Source organism: Ruditapes philippinarum, unplaced genomic scaffold (genome assembly GCF_026571515.1).
Source record: "Ruditapes philippinarum isolate M1 unplaced genomic scaffold, ASM2657151v2 ctg8421_1_1_1_1, whole genome shotgun sequence".
NCBI classification, from domain to species: Eukaryota; Metazoa; Mollusca; class Bivalvia; order Venerida; family Veneridae; genus Ruditapes; species Ruditapes philippinarum.
Genome location: NW_026854221.1, coordinates 1 through 17,417, shown reverse-complemented (window position 1 = coordinate 17,417; position 17,417 = coordinate 1). Strand labels below are relative to the sequence as shown.

General features: G+C 30.9%; 2 protein-coding genes across 2 annotated transcripts; one reads left to right on the top strand and one right to left on the bottom strand.

The window, feature by feature from the left end:
* Positions 1 to 5,651: 5,651 nt before the first annotated feature.
* On the top strand, positions 5,652 to 7,665 carry LOC132739470 (NPC intracellular cholesterol transporter 2-like). Its single transcript, XM_060727186.1, has 4 exons — positions 5,652 to 5,809; positions 6,268 to 6,375; positions 6,549 to 6,721; positions 7,523 to 7,665. The coding sequence occupies exons 1-4, from the start codon at positions 5,731 to 5,733 to the stop codon at positions 7,607 to 7,609; spliced, it is 447 nt and encodes a 148-aa protein (XP_060583169.1). The 5' UTR covers positions 5,652 to 5,730; the 3' UTR covers positions 7,610 to 7,665.
* An 858-nt stretch (positions 7,666 to 8,523) lies between these two features.
* LOC132739472 (N-acetylated-alpha-linked acidic dipeptidase 2-like) lies at positions 8,524 to 17,001 on the bottom strand (the record flags this gene model as incomplete). The annotated part of the gene is made up of 14 exons (XM_060727188.1): positions 8,524 to 8,957; positions 9,531 to 9,626; positions 10,054 to 10,135; positions 10,503 to 10,668; positions 11,018 to 11,107; positions 12,052 to 12,142; positions 12,689 to 12,798; positions 13,156 to 13,223; positions 13,869 to 13,932; positions 14,226 to 14,311; positions 14,929 to 15,048; positions 15,542 to 15,627; positions 16,277 to 16,372; positions 16,905 to 17,001. Coding segments are annotated over 14 exons (1,463 nt in total), but the record flags the coding sequence as incomplete, so codon positions are not given.
* Between the last annotated feature and the right edge of the window lie 416 nt (positions 17,002 to 17,417).

The window sequence follows — 17,417 nt, the reverse complement described above, 5'->3', positions numbered from 1 at the left end:
TTTTAGTAGCACATACTTTTCTTTCAGAATATGATTAAGTTTTTCAAAGCCAATAAGAAATATGCAAATGAACGGAAGTGCGACGTTTGAAATATTCACATTTTTAACTATCAAATGAGGAAACTTTTGAAATACCTTGATGTTTAAGGAATGCATTAACAATTTTGATTCTAAAGATCCTGTAACACAATTTTACAATTAAGGTTTATAAACAGAATTATATTTGAAATATTTATGTTTTCAGTATATACTTCTTATTTGTGTGTAAATATGATACTTTGACGAGATGAATCATTTGCATTTCATATACAACCCTGCAATATCCGTACTTGAAAAGGAATGCAAAACGATCTTAATGAGTGACAGTTTAATGACATAAAGCAATTTCGGTCTAAGAGATGATAAACTATAAATCCTGTTTCGGGAAAAACTTCTTCTTTCATGAATATTATTAAACCGGAAATAGATTTTATTTTGTACCAGCAAATGAAGAGCATTGAATGGTTTGTCTCACAATATACGACCCAAGTAAAGTTCGCCCTGCCAAACGTTTCAAAACCATCTTACATTTGAACTCACTTGCGTTGTTGCCATTTTCGCTTTACAAGCACCTGGCCTGCTGTGCGAGCTATAAAAAAAGTGTTAGTGTTTCAAACCTACCCAGTAGCTATCGAACTTAATATATAAACATTCTAGCTCATTATTTCTGCTATGCCCAAATAAGGACTATCAATCTTTACATGCTAACTGCATAGCTGCATGTATGTTTGTTTTGAATATATTACGGATCTAAAAGAAATTAATATACACGACAGTACTGAAGAAAGACCGATATTTAATGTTGGTTTAAAAATATTTAATTGTTTAAAATTCTAACAGGAAATGCAAAACAAATCATAGCTGGTGCAGCAGGGTCATTTGTATCTTTGACCTCCCATTTCGCCACCATTCTTTTCTGTAAAAAATATCAGACACGTATAAAAATATTTATTACAGTTGTTTTCATTACCTTATACAAAGACCTTGGAATAGTCATTATATTTATAGCTTATGGTGTCTGCAACAATATATATAAATTACTTGCTAAATAAAAGTAACTATACATTTTGTAAGACTAACTAAGTTGTTAAATGGACTTGTATAAATCCATTGGTTATTGCAGCAGCGCGTGAAATATTATAACCAAAGTGCTCTTAAAGGTTCATTCATCATCAACAGTTTTGTCGGTGCATAAAAGGAAAAAAAGTTGTAAAAAATTGCAAAAAAAGGGCTTTTTTTTTGGTAACAATTTAGCATATTAAAGAATAACACAAAATGAAAATTTTTAAACCCAAAATTTTAAAAATCGGGTTAACCCCCAAAGGCATAAACCTTGGGTTAAAATTTTCAGACTCTATTCCAATCTTTATTCTTATCCTTTTTAACCAGTATTGGTTTGCTGCTTTAACCCAAACTTTAAAATTTATATGGCGACATTCAATTTTTATTTTGCAAAAAACAAATTTTTTCAACACTTTTACACATGTTAAAATTTCAAATTTTTTGGGTTTTTTAAAGTTACGGGAATACCATTGAAAAAAACCGAAAGGGTTTGTGCGTACACCTAAACTTAAAGTTAAGGGGATTTCAAATTATATTAACAAATACATCAAAAACGCCCCGGCATTTTTTCAGACCTAGCAGTAGATAAACTTCCCGCCCTTTTTTGAAAATACTAATTTTTTCCCTTTGTGATAATCCAAAGTGAGCAAGGGGAAATTAAACTCCCGCAGTGGCAGGAAATGTACAATTTTGGTCAAGAAGTTCCTTTTTTAAAAGTTTTAATGTGTTTTTTAAAAAAACAAAAAATATAACAAAAAATCCGTTTTGTAATGGAAGTACAATTTTTGTAGTTTTTGCAACCAGCTTGTTTTGACATTTAACATTTTTGGATGCATCGTCGTTGTTTTAAAAAATTTCCATATTCACGATTTCCAGTCCCAGTTACTCCCCACTGCAAATTGTATCCCGTCATATTCCCCCCTAAAAACCGTTGAAAAACCAGGTTTATTAATTTAAAATTTAATTCCGATAGATTTTTCACGATCAGCGTATAAAATTTTTCAAAATTTACAAAATTTTTCATAACTCAGAAAATATTCCTAAAAAAAAATCGTTTATCAAACTTTCTTAATTTTTGGGAATCTGTTTGGATAATTAGGTAACATACAAACATACATAAGGTTTTCAAAAATAGCGATTTTTTAAAAACATCATTCCCTGCAACGCTTTCAATTTTTTTGGTTTTATAGTTTTAAGGGGAAATCTCTGACTTTCAAAATTCATAAAACAGTATATAGGGTTTTAAGATTTTTAAATTAAAATACTTGTGTAAATTTTTTTCCATTGTATATTTTTTCCCTGTATAAACAACTCTTTGCTGCACACGGCTCCAGAACAATCGAGTGAACAGTCGCAGTTGAACCTTAAAACATAAAATAACACATTGTCACGCGGATTATAAAATGCATATAACTTAGACAGCTTAATGTCTGCATTAAAATATTTCATTGAACATTTAAAATTCTTTTACGAAATTTAAGAAAGATTAATTAAATTTCTTTTGAATTTCCGTTTTAACAAAGGCAAATTATTGCTTTTGGTTCTAACCAAAGTCAATGGTTGCATACATGTATTTGAACGCAGAGGCTTATGAGCTGGCTCGTTATCAGAAATAATCTACCCGGTATTAAACATCTCAATTTATGATTGTAAATAATTGTAAAAATAATTGGCTTCAAACGTTTAAAGAATAATTTTCGTTGTACGGTTTTATGGGCATATACCTTAATCGATGCAGCATTTTTAAGTGAATTGCTAACATTATAAATTAAGCAACAATTTATTTACTGATCATCATATCGTATTCTTTAACCAAGTGGGCATATTGATTCTTGTCCTATAATTATTGCATTTTTTATTATCATTACTTGTATTAATTATTATTATTATTATTATTATTATTATTGTCTGAAGATATACCGTAATGTTGTATAGTGTCGCTTACATGATACTGAAGATAAATATCTTTTGTTTTTGTATGTATACACTTTTTTTTAAAATATTAGACAAATTTTAATAACAAGATTCATTCTAAAAACGCAGTGGCTTTTGTATTTCCAACGAAAACTTAGATTTTTCTATCTCGTATATATAATTATATATAATTATATATATATTACTATTATGAAAATAAAAGCATACTTACCACAGCTTACATATTTTAGTTGAACAGCAACTGTATATGAAACAAGACATAAAACCAACAAAGCAATTATTTTGATCATATTTACGCTATCTTTCTCTTAAAACACACACAATAAGCAAATGCACTTTGTAGAGAAGAAGATCATTCTTTTCTTTTATATAAGGAATATGTAACTTTCTATTGGCTAATTTGGATGGCATGATTAGGAAATCTTGCGATATTATCATTTTAATCACGAGGTCGCGTTATGCTGCCTTACAACGCACCATATCTTTCGTTAGTAGCACAAACCTTTCTTTCAGACTTTGATTAAACTTTCAAAGCCAATGAAAAATATGCAAATTAATGGAAGTGCAGTGTCTGAAATATTAACGTTTTCAGCTATCAAGAGGACAATTTAAATCCGAATTTTTTGAAATACTTTGATATTTAAGGAATGTATTTTGATTAGAAGAAAATGAAAGTAAAACCCTATTATTACTCTTTATGAAAAAATAATCGGATGATATTTGCAGAAGTTAAACTTTTGTTCTACATGAAGTTTATGCTTTTCAGGCATATAAGGATAAATAATTGAAACTTCCGTTAATTTGTGTAGGGGCCCCTAGATTTGTAATAACCTGTGATACGCATTTTATTAGCCCAATTTTACATAATGGTTAAAGTAGCTGACTCCAAATCTCTTGCTGCTTAAACCGACGTAGGTTCGAAGCCCGTCATTGGCATTGTTCGCCCGTGTCTGAATTATGCACGATGCGGCAATTAGGCCACAAAGACGCAAACTGATATTAACAGTCTTGATGTGATTTTTAAAAATGCAAAACTTGCATTTGTTCTCAAATTTTCGATCCGCAAAGTTATTATACAATGTCAGAGGCTAAAATCTATGATAAACTTATCATCAACCGAAACCAAAAATTCAAAAACCAATTAATGCAATCTATACAATTTTAATCAAGTATTTTCACGTTTATGAATAATATTTTTGTTAGTACTATATGCAGTTATAAATGTTTTGGCATAACATTCATGATATTAAGTTCCGATTTCAATATTTTTAACAAATATACTCAGCTAAATATTTATAAACAGAATTACATTTGAAATATTTTCTTCAGTATTCAGCTTATAAGTGTGATACTTTCACTAAAAGGACAATTTTCATTTCACATAAAAATATGTGAATACAATATCGTTACTGAAATAAGAATACAAAGTGAGAGAAAGTTTTAAAAAACTATTTCGCTTTAAGCGATGATAAATGACGTTGACCTTAGATACAGACCATATTAAATGTGAAGTGATTTATTTCCATTTGAGTAAACCTTGTAAAATAAGGAATGGAAAATGTAATTAAACTATTTTTAGGAAAACTTAAACAGGAATAAATTTTAAGTGTTGCAGTATACATATACTATATTAAGAGTCTTGAAATTTTGATCTATGTTATTAGACGTTTAATAAATAAAACAATCCGAGTAAAAAATAATTTTGAAAGAAGCGTTTTCACTCTTTAGAGGTTAGTCCTTGCTGTAGACCGCGTTAACCGCATCTCCCCCTTATTTTACCCAACACCATACTCAGTTGATAGTTGGTAGCGTAAAACCGTTGCAATATATTAAAGTAAATAGCTTAAACATTAAGAAAATTAAATCAAACAACCCTATTTAGAGGACATAAAACATTACTGAATACTTCGAAACCAAACAATGCTTGTTAAGGACTTAACTGAGGTTATTTGGCATAACAGGAGTGAAATATCTTTGGAGATTTATGTACAATTTGATTTAAGTCTGAACCAATAACTTGTGTACAAAGTTCCAAATCATTCACTAACTGCAATTTTACAGAATATTTACAAAAATGTATAGCGTTTAAATGTGTTTAACTGAAAATTGTACAAATACGATTCCCTTTAATTCTGAGTACATTTCATTAGTATATTTTTCAAATGTTTCATTTTTAGTATCCCATTTTATTCCATGTAAAAAATCTAAGTTTATGTTTTTCGGCTTTTGGAAGGAAGGCTTTTGGGTATCTATAAGGAAATCGCGACACATCTTAATATTGTTTTTAATACTATAGCTTTTAAACTTATTCTCATTTCGATGCATTTGCATTTGTATGCTTATAAAAGATAGCATCAAAATACAACACTAAACCGTTTAGTACAATTTAATTAATAATACTGAAATACAAATAAAGAGGACATCTTTATTATGAAAATCTTACGATGCAAACCTGCTCATTATCGTTACAAATACTGAACCTTTGTGCTACTGAATTTACGGGAGAAGTAGATGGTACGATGTGGAAATATCATGGCGCCACCAATTGTGATCTATATATTACCCTTGTTTTAGATGAACTTTGAAAAGTGTCCGTTTATCAGGCGGTGTTATACAAAGTTAGATAACTGCTATAAAAGAGACAAACTTAAGATAACTTTCTCTGTGAACAAATATTTCTAACGTTTAGCAATCATGATGTTTAAGGTAGCTTGTTTTTTTCTTAGCGTAGCGTTCGTTGTCGGAAATATTCAAATTACAGTTCACGACTGTGGTAAGATTCAATTTATTAACATTTTATTTGAAATGTTTATTTATTTTTCTAGTTATTTTTTTCTAAAATGTATTGACTTTCATATAGCCGTAATAATTCAATTCATTATGTCTCTGTTCTAAAAATGACTGTTAAATTCACGTATAAAATTTACAAATAATATTTTTGTGTAGAAGACTCTTGTATTGTAACATTACTGAATAATAGGGTACTAAGATTCACAAAATTAAAGCACTTTTTGTTTGGTTTTTATTGAAACCCACACTGCAAACGTCATATACTAGTATTAAATACATGTGAAGAAACTTAAAACACTCAGCCATGGACGTCTCTCTTCTTGAAACTATTACGGTATTCTAAACAAGGAACTGCAAATTGAGTGTAAGGGTATAATATATTACTTGTCGGTATGGTTTCAACTTCTGATATATCCAATGCGACATTTATTTCAATTGTAGGATCTAAAGATGCCCGAATCAACTCCATTCGTGTAGAACAATGTGAAAAAGAACCGTGTGTAGTTCATAAAGGTGCAAACTATACGGTGCAAGTTGACTTTACAACAAGTAAGGATACTTTTACACAATCATATTTCCTATAGCAATACACAACATTAAAATTAAAAACAATATAAACAAGAATAATATGACAGTGAGTATAGTGATGAAATAGTATCTCATGCAAGGCCAAATACATGTATATTTGATTATGATGTTTTATGATTTTTTTATAATTCCAGCACGAAATATTAATGAGGCCCACAATGTGTTACACGGTGGACTAGGATTTCTTCAAGTTCCATTTCCATTAACTCCAGAGAATGCTTGTAATAAAAGTGTAACATGTCCGATGATTGCTGGAAACACATATATCTATAGACAAACAATGACATGCCCCTCATTTGCTCCAAGTGTAAGTATTTGGTATATCTATTTATATTGCTGTAAATATATAAGGCTTTTTTCTTGACACGTACAAATATGCATTTTAAAAGTTAAGCGGAAATAAACCAAAGTTATCGAAGTTCATTACGGACTTACTCGGCTATTTCGTAAAAGTTACAAATGTTGTTTGATTTATTAAAAGAAGTCAGTCCGTTATAACACCAATGCTATATCTCCGTAGTAATAAATGTTGAATTAAATGTAAAACATAAAATTATGTCTAAACCGAAAGAACAAATTTTGTAATAAAACTTACTGCCGGAAAAGTAAGAATTTCGTGCAAGTACTTTATAAATTGAAATAAACTGTTTATATATTAAAAACACACGTCAATCTATAGGACCAAAAAAGGGCACAATTATTATTTGCAAGTAACACAGTATTGTGTTAAAAGAGTCTACTTCATTTATTCGCAAGGAAGGTTTAAGTTAAAATATATCGCTCCCAAGAAAAGTACAGTGATCGAAAGTAACATGGTCTTCTTATCGAAAGACAGGATGACCATTGAATGGTATCGGATCAATTTCGTTTATCTACTGTGTGTAAAACTAATTAATGTGGTAGCAGATTTCTGCCATTTCGTGTGCCGATACATTTTAGGCGAAATAACGATAATTTGATAACATATGTCGTGTCTTTGCGTCGTCACCTTCAAAAGTTGACTCCTTAGACTTTTGACAGGCGAAGACACGAAATAAAAGAAATCAGCCACAATTAATTACGGTGTCCAACTTTGCAATTCTAATGGTCCGTATCTTTCTTTTTACAGTTAAAAGTTACCGCAAGATGGGAGTTAAAAGATGAGCATGGTGCTGATATATTCTGCTTCGCTACTGGATTAAGTATTATTAGTTAATAAGCAATGAAACTTTGAAACATTATACAATTGTTAAAAATAAAAAATATAATATTGCTTGTCTAGTGTTTTGTTCACTTATATCCTTCTTCATGAAAATCTGGCATAAAAGTGAAAAAATGTTTATGCTTAAACGTGTAAACCTATTGCTGTCAATTAAAATTAATTTATGGCAAAGCACATAGCGCATTACTTTAAAATGCAACACATAATGCAATAGAAAAAGTGTCAACTTTTGTTAAACAAACAAAGCAATTATAACAATCAATTAAATCAATGAAATCAAAACGAAGGAGCTTTTCGGAATGCCTTACTGGCATGTATCATGCGGTGAAGAGATAATCCTGGAAGTAGAGTTATATTTTGTTACGTGACTACAAACATTTGTATTATTTAATCAACTAATAATGTAAATGAAGGCACTTATATTATAACGAATTTGATTTTATATATAAATACTGTTTTAAGGTTATATATTTACAACTATTTGAATTGTATACGACCGTTTGGTCTTGTTATAATCTTGTAAAATCAAACACGCAAATTGACTACTGTTCCGACCCCAAATTTGGACACTTCATTAAAATTTAACCTTACAAGCCTTTAAATTACAGCAGAACCTGTTCTTATTTTGTGACGTCCAACAAATACATCGACCGTCGTTTGACCGCCAATTTTCAGACTGGTTTCTATATTTCAGTCGACAGTCACGTGTAAATAGACATTTAAGTAAGTTATCAAATAAACCATTATCTTTATCTTAAATGGCTGAAAATTTTGCATACTATGAAAATCTTCCGTTGTTACGATGGGCAAACGTATATGGTTTAATATTAGAGGTTATTTAAGACTTTATAAACAAACGGGAATATAACATTCCAGGTGATGCAATATGTAAATGACATAGAAAAGAGACCGAAAATGCCATTCTTACATTTTTTTAATGTCATTAACAGTATATCTACAAATGATTAAAATTAAAATGAAACTTCTAAATACATTTTGGTTGAAAATAAAAAAAAGAGAAAATACGTTTCACTTAAGGTATACTGCAAGCCACATGCACACCCCAATATGTATAATGGGCCGAGCTAAGTCAAGAAAGTTTTTTTTCCAACAATCCCGGAAAAAGTTTCTTTACATGGAGTTTCGGAAGAACTCGGTTGAATCTTTAAGACTATAAGCAGCTGCCTGGATTGTGAAGACAAGCACGGAGAAATGGTGCTGAAGTTCCCGTATAAAATCAGGGTTGTCAGGTTCTTGACGTAGCTTGTATATAGCGTCTTGCATCCCCGGAAAACTTGCCTCGGGAATTGCGCTGTTTTGCGGCGTGGAGTGAATCAAATGTCTGAAAGATACAATACATGTTACTTTATGTTTATTTGTTTTTGGGGTTTTTTGTTGTTGTTGTTTTTTTTTGTAGTTTTTGTTTTCGTGTGTGTGGTCTTTTTTGTTTTTTTTTTGTGTTTTTTGTGCGTGTGCGTGTGCGTGTGCGTGTGTGTGTGTGTGTGTGTGTATCTTAAATCACACTGACATTATAACATGAATACCTGTATAAATGTTTGTACTTTAAATGAACATACCATAATAAATCATTTTACATAAAAGGGAATCAAAACAGATCATGTTGATTTATAAAGGGATACCGGTATGCCAATGTAGATATTTCCTATGAATCAGTTTTTGAAAGTGTGCAGAGGGCAAGGTACCAGAATTGATTTCTTCAAATCGCCAACAAATTCCTGAACGTCAATTTCATAATATGCCACAGTAAACAACATTGTGAAAACGATGTCACGTCCGTAAGCAGGCTCAAAACACAAGTAAAGTTAAAAGGAAAATGTGAGATATTGGCTATTCTTGGTCAGACAAATAAAATAACCTCAATAAAAAGATGTAATATTAATATTGAGTGTTTTACCTGTAAAGTTGTGTCCGACCTGGCAGACTTGCTGGATCAAGAAACGTTCTCTCAAGTTGGATCATCTGGTCATTAATCCGCCTTACCTCGACGGGGCTTAAATTTAATAGTCATTACTTGAGGCAACAATTTAATGCGAATATTGAAAGATTGGCATAAAACAGCTTTTGGAAAAAGAATTTGTATAACAAAATCATAAAATTGGCAAAACTATCCACAGAAAGGTCAATGAATGATGTCAAAAAGTTCTATTTCTCGATTCGATAAATTGATATTTGCTTTATGTCAAGCTAAAGAAATATTCCGCCGAAAATTGTAAATGGAAAACAAAAATTTGCTCACTTGCAATTAATTTGTTACAACTTATCAATTTTCAAATGTTTTCTGTGTTGTTAGAGAGTACAGAAGAGCTTCATCACTAAACGTTAATTATTATAAGCCACAAAAAGTAGGTTCGAGTAATGGTGAAATATGTTAGTTTCAATTTCTTATCAAAGATAACATTGTTTATAAACTTGCTTACTTGTTAGTATTAACACTGTCAACAATTTTGTGAAAATTGACCGCTTCCTCTTTGTACAAGTCGATCACTCGATGGAGCTCAGCTGTAATGTTTAACAAATTCAAAAATTTAGCAATTTTAACTATAGTGCAGCTTTTTACTTAAAAGACATATTTCAAAATGTTCAATACATTCAAGAACAAAATATTACTTTGAAACTGTTACAGAGTTACAAATTGTCAGAAGAAAAAGCAGACGACAGTTTAATTTTGAATTAATCGGATTCAGTAAAAAATCAGCAAGGTTTCGGGATCGAACCCTTCAGTACCTTTCAGTAAACTTCGATAAACTGACAAATCACAGTTTCTCTTTTACTGTGTAATAAAAACTGGAACCTCACTGGCTTTAGTCAACTTAGTTTGTCATCGAGATGAACATCTAGGTCAAGGAATAAACAACAGTATGCTTACTTATATTTATATTATAATCTGAAATCTCCTGGGACGCATTTTTCTCCATGGCATATGTATAATGCTCTAGAAACAGTCCGTAGTCGGACATATTAAAAGGTATAATCTTGGCGTCGGCAAGGTCTCTGAGAAGTTCTCCAGACATCTTCCCTATTGTAGAGTGTAACTGAAACAAATTACGACAAAGTTTTTCGTCAATTTCATCAACACTTACATCAGGACTGTACAAAGAATAGGACGTATCTATTTGGCTGAAGTCGCCATTATCTGTTCGATATTCATCAAGATAAAGGTTGTGTTGCTCACGGTTATACGAAAGTTTAACGAATGAAAAAATGACGTGGCTTAAATAATTTCTGCAAATTTTAAAAATTGAAAATTTTTGTCAATTCCTTTGGTAATAAGCAAAGTTTTGAGTATCATCAATTCAAGAAAGCATACCATACAACAGCATATTAAATAGAGAGGCAACATTTTGTCCATTGTAATATTTTTTAAATCGAGATGTATCTTACAACAAATCCCGGATCAATCAGTTCATCTACGGCGTAGAAAGTCTCGTAACTCGTATGGTAAAGAGGGTAAAACAGGATTCCCACCCCTGCCTGCAAAAAAATAAAATTATTACATTTTTAATTAAAGTCAATAAATCAAAATATATCATCATTAGATCAGTATCATGGGCTTTTAATTGTGAATGTGTTATAATTTATTATAATTCAAGTTTTCATTTCGACAATTTCACTGCTTGGTTCTTTTTATCCAATGGTGTTACAAAACATCTGAAATCTGATATCCTTGATAAAACTGATAAAACTAGTCTTCTACAAAATAATGTAACCAAGCATGTCTACATGAATGGTAAAAAATATGAAATATAACAATTTCGATTTGATGGACGGCACTTTTCACGCAACCGTCCTTAACACATAATACCAGGCCCCGTGTTCACTTAGAGAAATCTTATTCGGAATCAAATGAATCAGATTTCATTTATACTAAAATTTATCGTAGCTTAAATTAAATTTTACATAAAAATGTTAACTTGTGCTGTTTTGCAAACAACCCTTGTTAGGAAAGAATGGACGAACAGCAATACAAAACAAAAATAATTAGATCAAAATAAGGATCAAGTTTAGGATCAAGCTCAATATTTGGATCAAATGTAAAATGTCTATGTATTCTACAGTAACAATACATATACTCTAAATTTTCATAAACAAGCTTTTAAGCCTATTTTTGCATAGGGCTTGATTTATTAGGATAAACAATGGAGAATATTTTAGTTTTTTTTTATTTTGATCCTGAAATTTGTCCCGATTTTTAGACACGGGGCGAGGGTTATGCAGACTGAAAACACATCGAATAACCCCTGTCGACAATGAACATAAACATTTCAATGTGACACTGATAAATGGTAAGAAGATTCTTCTCGGTTAATTTATTGGAAATCGTATTCAAGTTACAATAGGCGGACAAAATAGGCTGTAACAATTGACTGAAAACCTTGTCATGTATTCTTTGTAATTTACCCGACAATGATACTTACATAGTCTTGATCATATCGAAAGTCTGCACATGGTATACCGGCTCGTATCTGAAACGTACCATAGTCACTACCAGCGCCCGGAGAGCTGATCCTTTTTTACATGAAAAAAAAATAATGAAAAGTCCTGGGCTCAGAGGAAAGAAAATATGATTATTTTTCATTCAAAAATAGATCATTTATAAATAGTATTTATATAACGCTTTTTATGACATACCATATATAAATAGCTCATTTTATTTTCCTTCCCGTACTAAAAAAAAAGGCCCTAAAAGATTGGGCGTGGGAGTCAACTTTAGTTTTGTCAATACTAATCCGATCATTGAAAGTAACCAAAAAGTAGCAAAGGCAAATTTGAAAGAGCATTATGATGAACTGACAAGTTACTGGTTAAAATTTTTATAGATTTGTAACAATATAGCTGAATCCGATATTCCTTCTTATATGTCTAAATCGTTTATCTTCTGCAGTAGCCAATTATTGTTTGTTTTGTTCGGTTTTACGTCGCACTAACACAGTGTAGATCATATGACATTAGTCAATACTAGCACTGTACTAAAATATTTTAAGTCGTCGACGTCTGGGTACGTGTAATATATTTCTCTTATCTCAAAGATATATGCAACCATTATAGTTATACTTTGGAATATTTAGACTGGAACCATCCTCCGGGTTATTTAGCGTTCTTCTCGCCTTCCATGTGTCGTAAACCGTTGGGTGCTCGGTATCGCTCGTGTTTGGATTTGGAACCTGTAAAATGACTACTAATGTTATTAACAACCTCTATACCGTAACATAAACAAGTAATTCGAAATTTGCCTGAAATAGTTTTTTCTGAACATATTTCCCTGTATAAATTTTGGAATTGTATCAATAGCTGGGTGTATCTATACAGATATGATTCAATACTCGTCTACACAGAGTGTAACATAAAAAATATTTCTAACAATATCGATGTAATCTAAGTTTAATTTATGTACATGCAGCATTAGCAGAAAGACACTAAATGAATGGTAGAAGCAAACGCGTTGACAAGCAAATAGGTCATTTAGGGTATGACTTTAGAGAACTAAGTCAGAGATCAAGATACTTGTAGTAAGATCTTACCTTCTGTGCTGCTCGATACATGGCGGAGAAAACTGGAGGACTCCCAAGACCACGAATAGAATAATTTCCTGAATATACATCAACACATTTATCAGCATTGTTATACTCTAAAACCTGCTGAATTTATGTAATGGCCATGTCCTGCTTTGAAATTGGAACAGTCCATTAGAAGTACAAGGGATGTGAGTTTTACTATGCACTGGTCTAAATCGTTAAGCATCGGCTATTCCCGTATACTTTATAGGCTCAACGGTTAAAAGTAGTGTCCGTTCGCCAGAAAGTAACTGGTGAAAAAGGTTTTTCACGTCAGGTTCGAAAAGAATAAGGATTAAAATTGGATAAAATGTTGACAAAATTTGTATCTATTATCTTTAATACGGAGATTTATTTATTTATTTACGGCAATTCATAACATAACAAAATGTGATCTTATTTTGTATAACTTGTACGAGTAAGTTGTTAAAAAAGAAATGTTACAAAGGCATAAGAGTTCTTGTGATGATGCTCCTGCTCTTTAAGTTCTTAAAGCGTTAATTTTACTTACAAAATCCATTTCACAAGCATTTAAGATAGTAAAACATAGTAATTGAAGAACATAATTGTTGTGGTTGCTCTTTAATTCATAATGCATGTCCATGTATGTATTCTGTGGTTTTGGTCAAATATGATTTATAATTGAATCTATTTATTTCTTTATTAATGAATGTACTGACCAGTAACTGCAATGTCCATATTAATGTACGCAACAGATCGAAAATCTAGCACATTGCTGTTTTCCTGAAAGTAAATGCTTTTCTTTTAATAAATCAAATGCAAATTATATACCCATCTTATTTTTGTATAAGATATAAAGGTAAATGGAGCATAATTATAAAAGTTAGGTCCAAGTTTCCCGGGCATGACAGAAGTTTTGTTTCTGTATAGCTAACACGTAATATGAATGGATCCATGTTTAACTCTTCAGTTACCAAAGAATCTTCAACTAAGATCGAATTAAAACATATTTCAAAGCAGCTCATAAAAAGTAGCAATGAATTAAAGGCTAAAAAACACAATAACAATGAAGTCACCTCTATCCATTCTGTTGAACCAATTAGTCCGAATTCTTCTGCTCCCCAGCTACAAAATATAATAGAACGACGGGGCCTCCATTTACCTAAAAAACAGAAACGCACAGTATTGAGCTATCTTTTGATTAAATGATAATAAGAAGTAATGAAATGTCTATCATTACTACTAAATTGTACTATTTTTGATAATTTCATATTCAATTTATTCATTTCTGTTACTTGGTATCTATACAATCACCATATTCTGGTGGTGTCGGTAAATCAATCTTCAGCAAAAGGTTTTCGCACAATAGCCCAAAAGTCCTTAGTCAAAGATCCATCGCTTCATACAAACGAGCAATATGAAAAATTAAGTATTTGCAAACTAGAAGTGTTTGTTTGTTTGATTGGGTTTTACGTCACATCGACACAGTATAGGTCATATTATGGCGACGTTCGAGCTTTACTTGTGGAGGAAGACCTCAGGTGCCCTTCCGTGCATTATTTAAGGCACGAACGAGCATCTGAGTAGAACCACCGATGTTCCATAAGCTAGCTGTCGGGATTCGAACCCACAGCGGTAAGTCAACGACCTTAACCACTCATTCACGGACGCCCCTAACTAGAAGTGTAAATGTTCTATTCATACATCCGGTTAATAACAAATCTGATAGCCTAAAAGTAAGTGAATGTTATCTAAAACTAATCTTCTGAAATAATTTACCCTCCTTGACAAGTTGTCCTAGTACACGTGATAACTCCATCATTGTAGCTGTCCCACTTGAAGGGTCGATGGCTCCTAAAACCCAGGAGTCCCTATGGTTACCAAGCATTACGTAACGATCTGAAATGATATGGAATATTTCTGTAGTGTTTATATTCCTAAGGATTTTCAAAGACAGATTAATATATATAGAAGACAAAATGCAGAATGAAATTATGACATTTTTAGGTCTAAGGAATTTAAAGAGGAAAAAAGATGTTACATTTGTATATTAAAGAAAATGTTAAGACCGTACTATATTGACCAACATTTAGAGTGAAAATTTACCCATCTGAAGTTCATCTAATATTATTGTACAATTCCATTCAAATGACAAAGAATTTATTGGAGGCTATATCCAGTGTATATGATACCCAGTGAATATAATTTGTTTTGTACCAATGAGATTTCAGCTATTTTATAATAATGGATCATGTATCACACACTTGCCAACAACATATATAATCATTTGTTATGTCTGATACTGAATACTAAGAACAATATGTTGTGTAGACTTTTCATTACAGACCAGCTTATTTTGATTATTTTATAAAATCTGTATTACAGAAAATACCTGGTTCTACCTCTCCTCGTATCATTCCAAAAGCATTATAAGAAATTCTCCGTTCATTTCTTGTGTGTACACTCAGTTCTAATATTCTGAAGTGAAAACAAAACTACCTTTAACACTCAAAATTCTTTTCCGATGCGTTGAATTAGTGAGTTTATACAAGTGCATTGGATAGATTTACCAAAATTTGATATACACTTTGATCAAATTTGATATTAGAAAATACTGGTAATATAAAATAAACATGTTTTGACTTCACAAGAAGTAGATATGTTTAAAATTCTATTTACTATAGGTGGTCACACTATGAATATAAAGTGTAGTGTCATTCAGTTGTATGAGAACTAGCAGGTCTTTTCTTTAAAAAGAAAAGACCAACTTTACTTGACATGTTATTTTTCTCAAATAGGACATATTCAGTAAGAATTTCATAGATTTCAATAAATTTCTGTTATCTAAATATTTTACTCAATGATGAGCGTACATGTAGTTTATCTTTAAACTTTAATCAAATGATACCAGATGTTTTAATACGCCTTTAGCTATTTTAGTATTTGCACTGCTAAACAAATGATGTTTTTTTTTCTTCTTTTGTTTGTTTGTTTTAATATTTTGTTTCAATTTTCTGTCTGTCAAAACAAATTCAGAGTAGCTGTTCTGTAAAGTTTAAAAAAGGTATCAAGCAGTTTAATCTACATGTATATTGCTAATGATTATAATTTGATATATGACTATTACAATGAAGAGTCGGTAAAGCCAGGACCAATTTTGTACGAGGTCTGGTTCAAGAGTCGTCCAGTCCAACCACTTGGTGCATCTTCCCCATCCATCATCCTGCAATATGAAATCAATATAACGAATAAATTATTATTACTGCATGTACAGTAAAAACAATCATCATTAATCGATCTACATGTATTTATCGTATGAAAATATAGATGAAAATAAAACAAAAAAGTCAAAGGGTTTGAGGAATGTTAGCTTTCTAATACTTTTCTTCATTTACTTTAATAATCAATTTTGTTGTTTGTTCATATATTTTCTTTGTATATTTGTTTGTTTTTTTGTTTTGTTTTTGTCGATTTTTTCTCATTTCATTTGTACAAATATTGTGATACGTAAGACGCACATACATGTTATATAGCCTACCCCATATATACTGTAGCATATCAACATTACTTACTTCCTTTAAATAATATATTTTTCTTTTATTATAAAAAATCTTCTTGATTTTAGATATACGAAAAATACGTAACACTTAACATAGCAATGGATATATGACCACTGTAACGAAAAAAAATGTTTAAAAAAAAATTCTTTCTAAGGGAAGGTTTTTTTTTTAAGTTTTCCTGTGATATGATCTTACTCTAGAAGTTTCTCAGCAAACTGAAATCCTATCGGCATGGCAGGTATCATTGGTAGTTGGGACTCTTCGTCCGTCTCATCATATCTATATGCAGACGCTTAAAATATATATACTGAAATCTCGTATACTGTCGTTCTTGAATAGTACCACGAAAGCATATAAAAGGTTTTAAAATGGCGATTTATTTCATACTAAAATTAAATAGTTTTGCCCAATGTACATACTTTTTGTTTATTCTTATAGTCAGTGTTAAAGACACGTAAACAGCACCTTAAGACGGTAAATCTTAAAATTTCCATAATTGTAATAATTTGAATCTAAATACATTTTGATTTTGTAATTTAACTTGAGTTTTATACCAATAAAAGGTATATTAACATGAAAACGGTTGTTTCTTAATGGTAACATATTTTACTCATTTTTGATGATATTCTATAAAGTGCAATTGTATCACTTATGAATATTCTATATTATTGATTGATTGATTAATTGATTAATTGATTGATTGATTGA

Coding starts and splice junctions, on each gene's coding strand:
- LOC132739470 (XM_060727186.1), top strand. CDS start 5,731: ATGATGTTTAAGGTAGCTTGTTTTTTTCTTAGCGTAGCGTTCGTTGTC. Junction 6,376..6,548: donor GCAAGTTGACTTTACAACAA/GTAAGGATACTT, acceptor TTATAATTCCAG/CACGAAATATTAATGAGGCC. Junction 6,722..7,522: donor GCCCCTCATTTGCTCCAAGT/GTAAGTATTTGG, acceptor TTCTTTTTACAG/TTAAAAGTTACCGCAAGATG.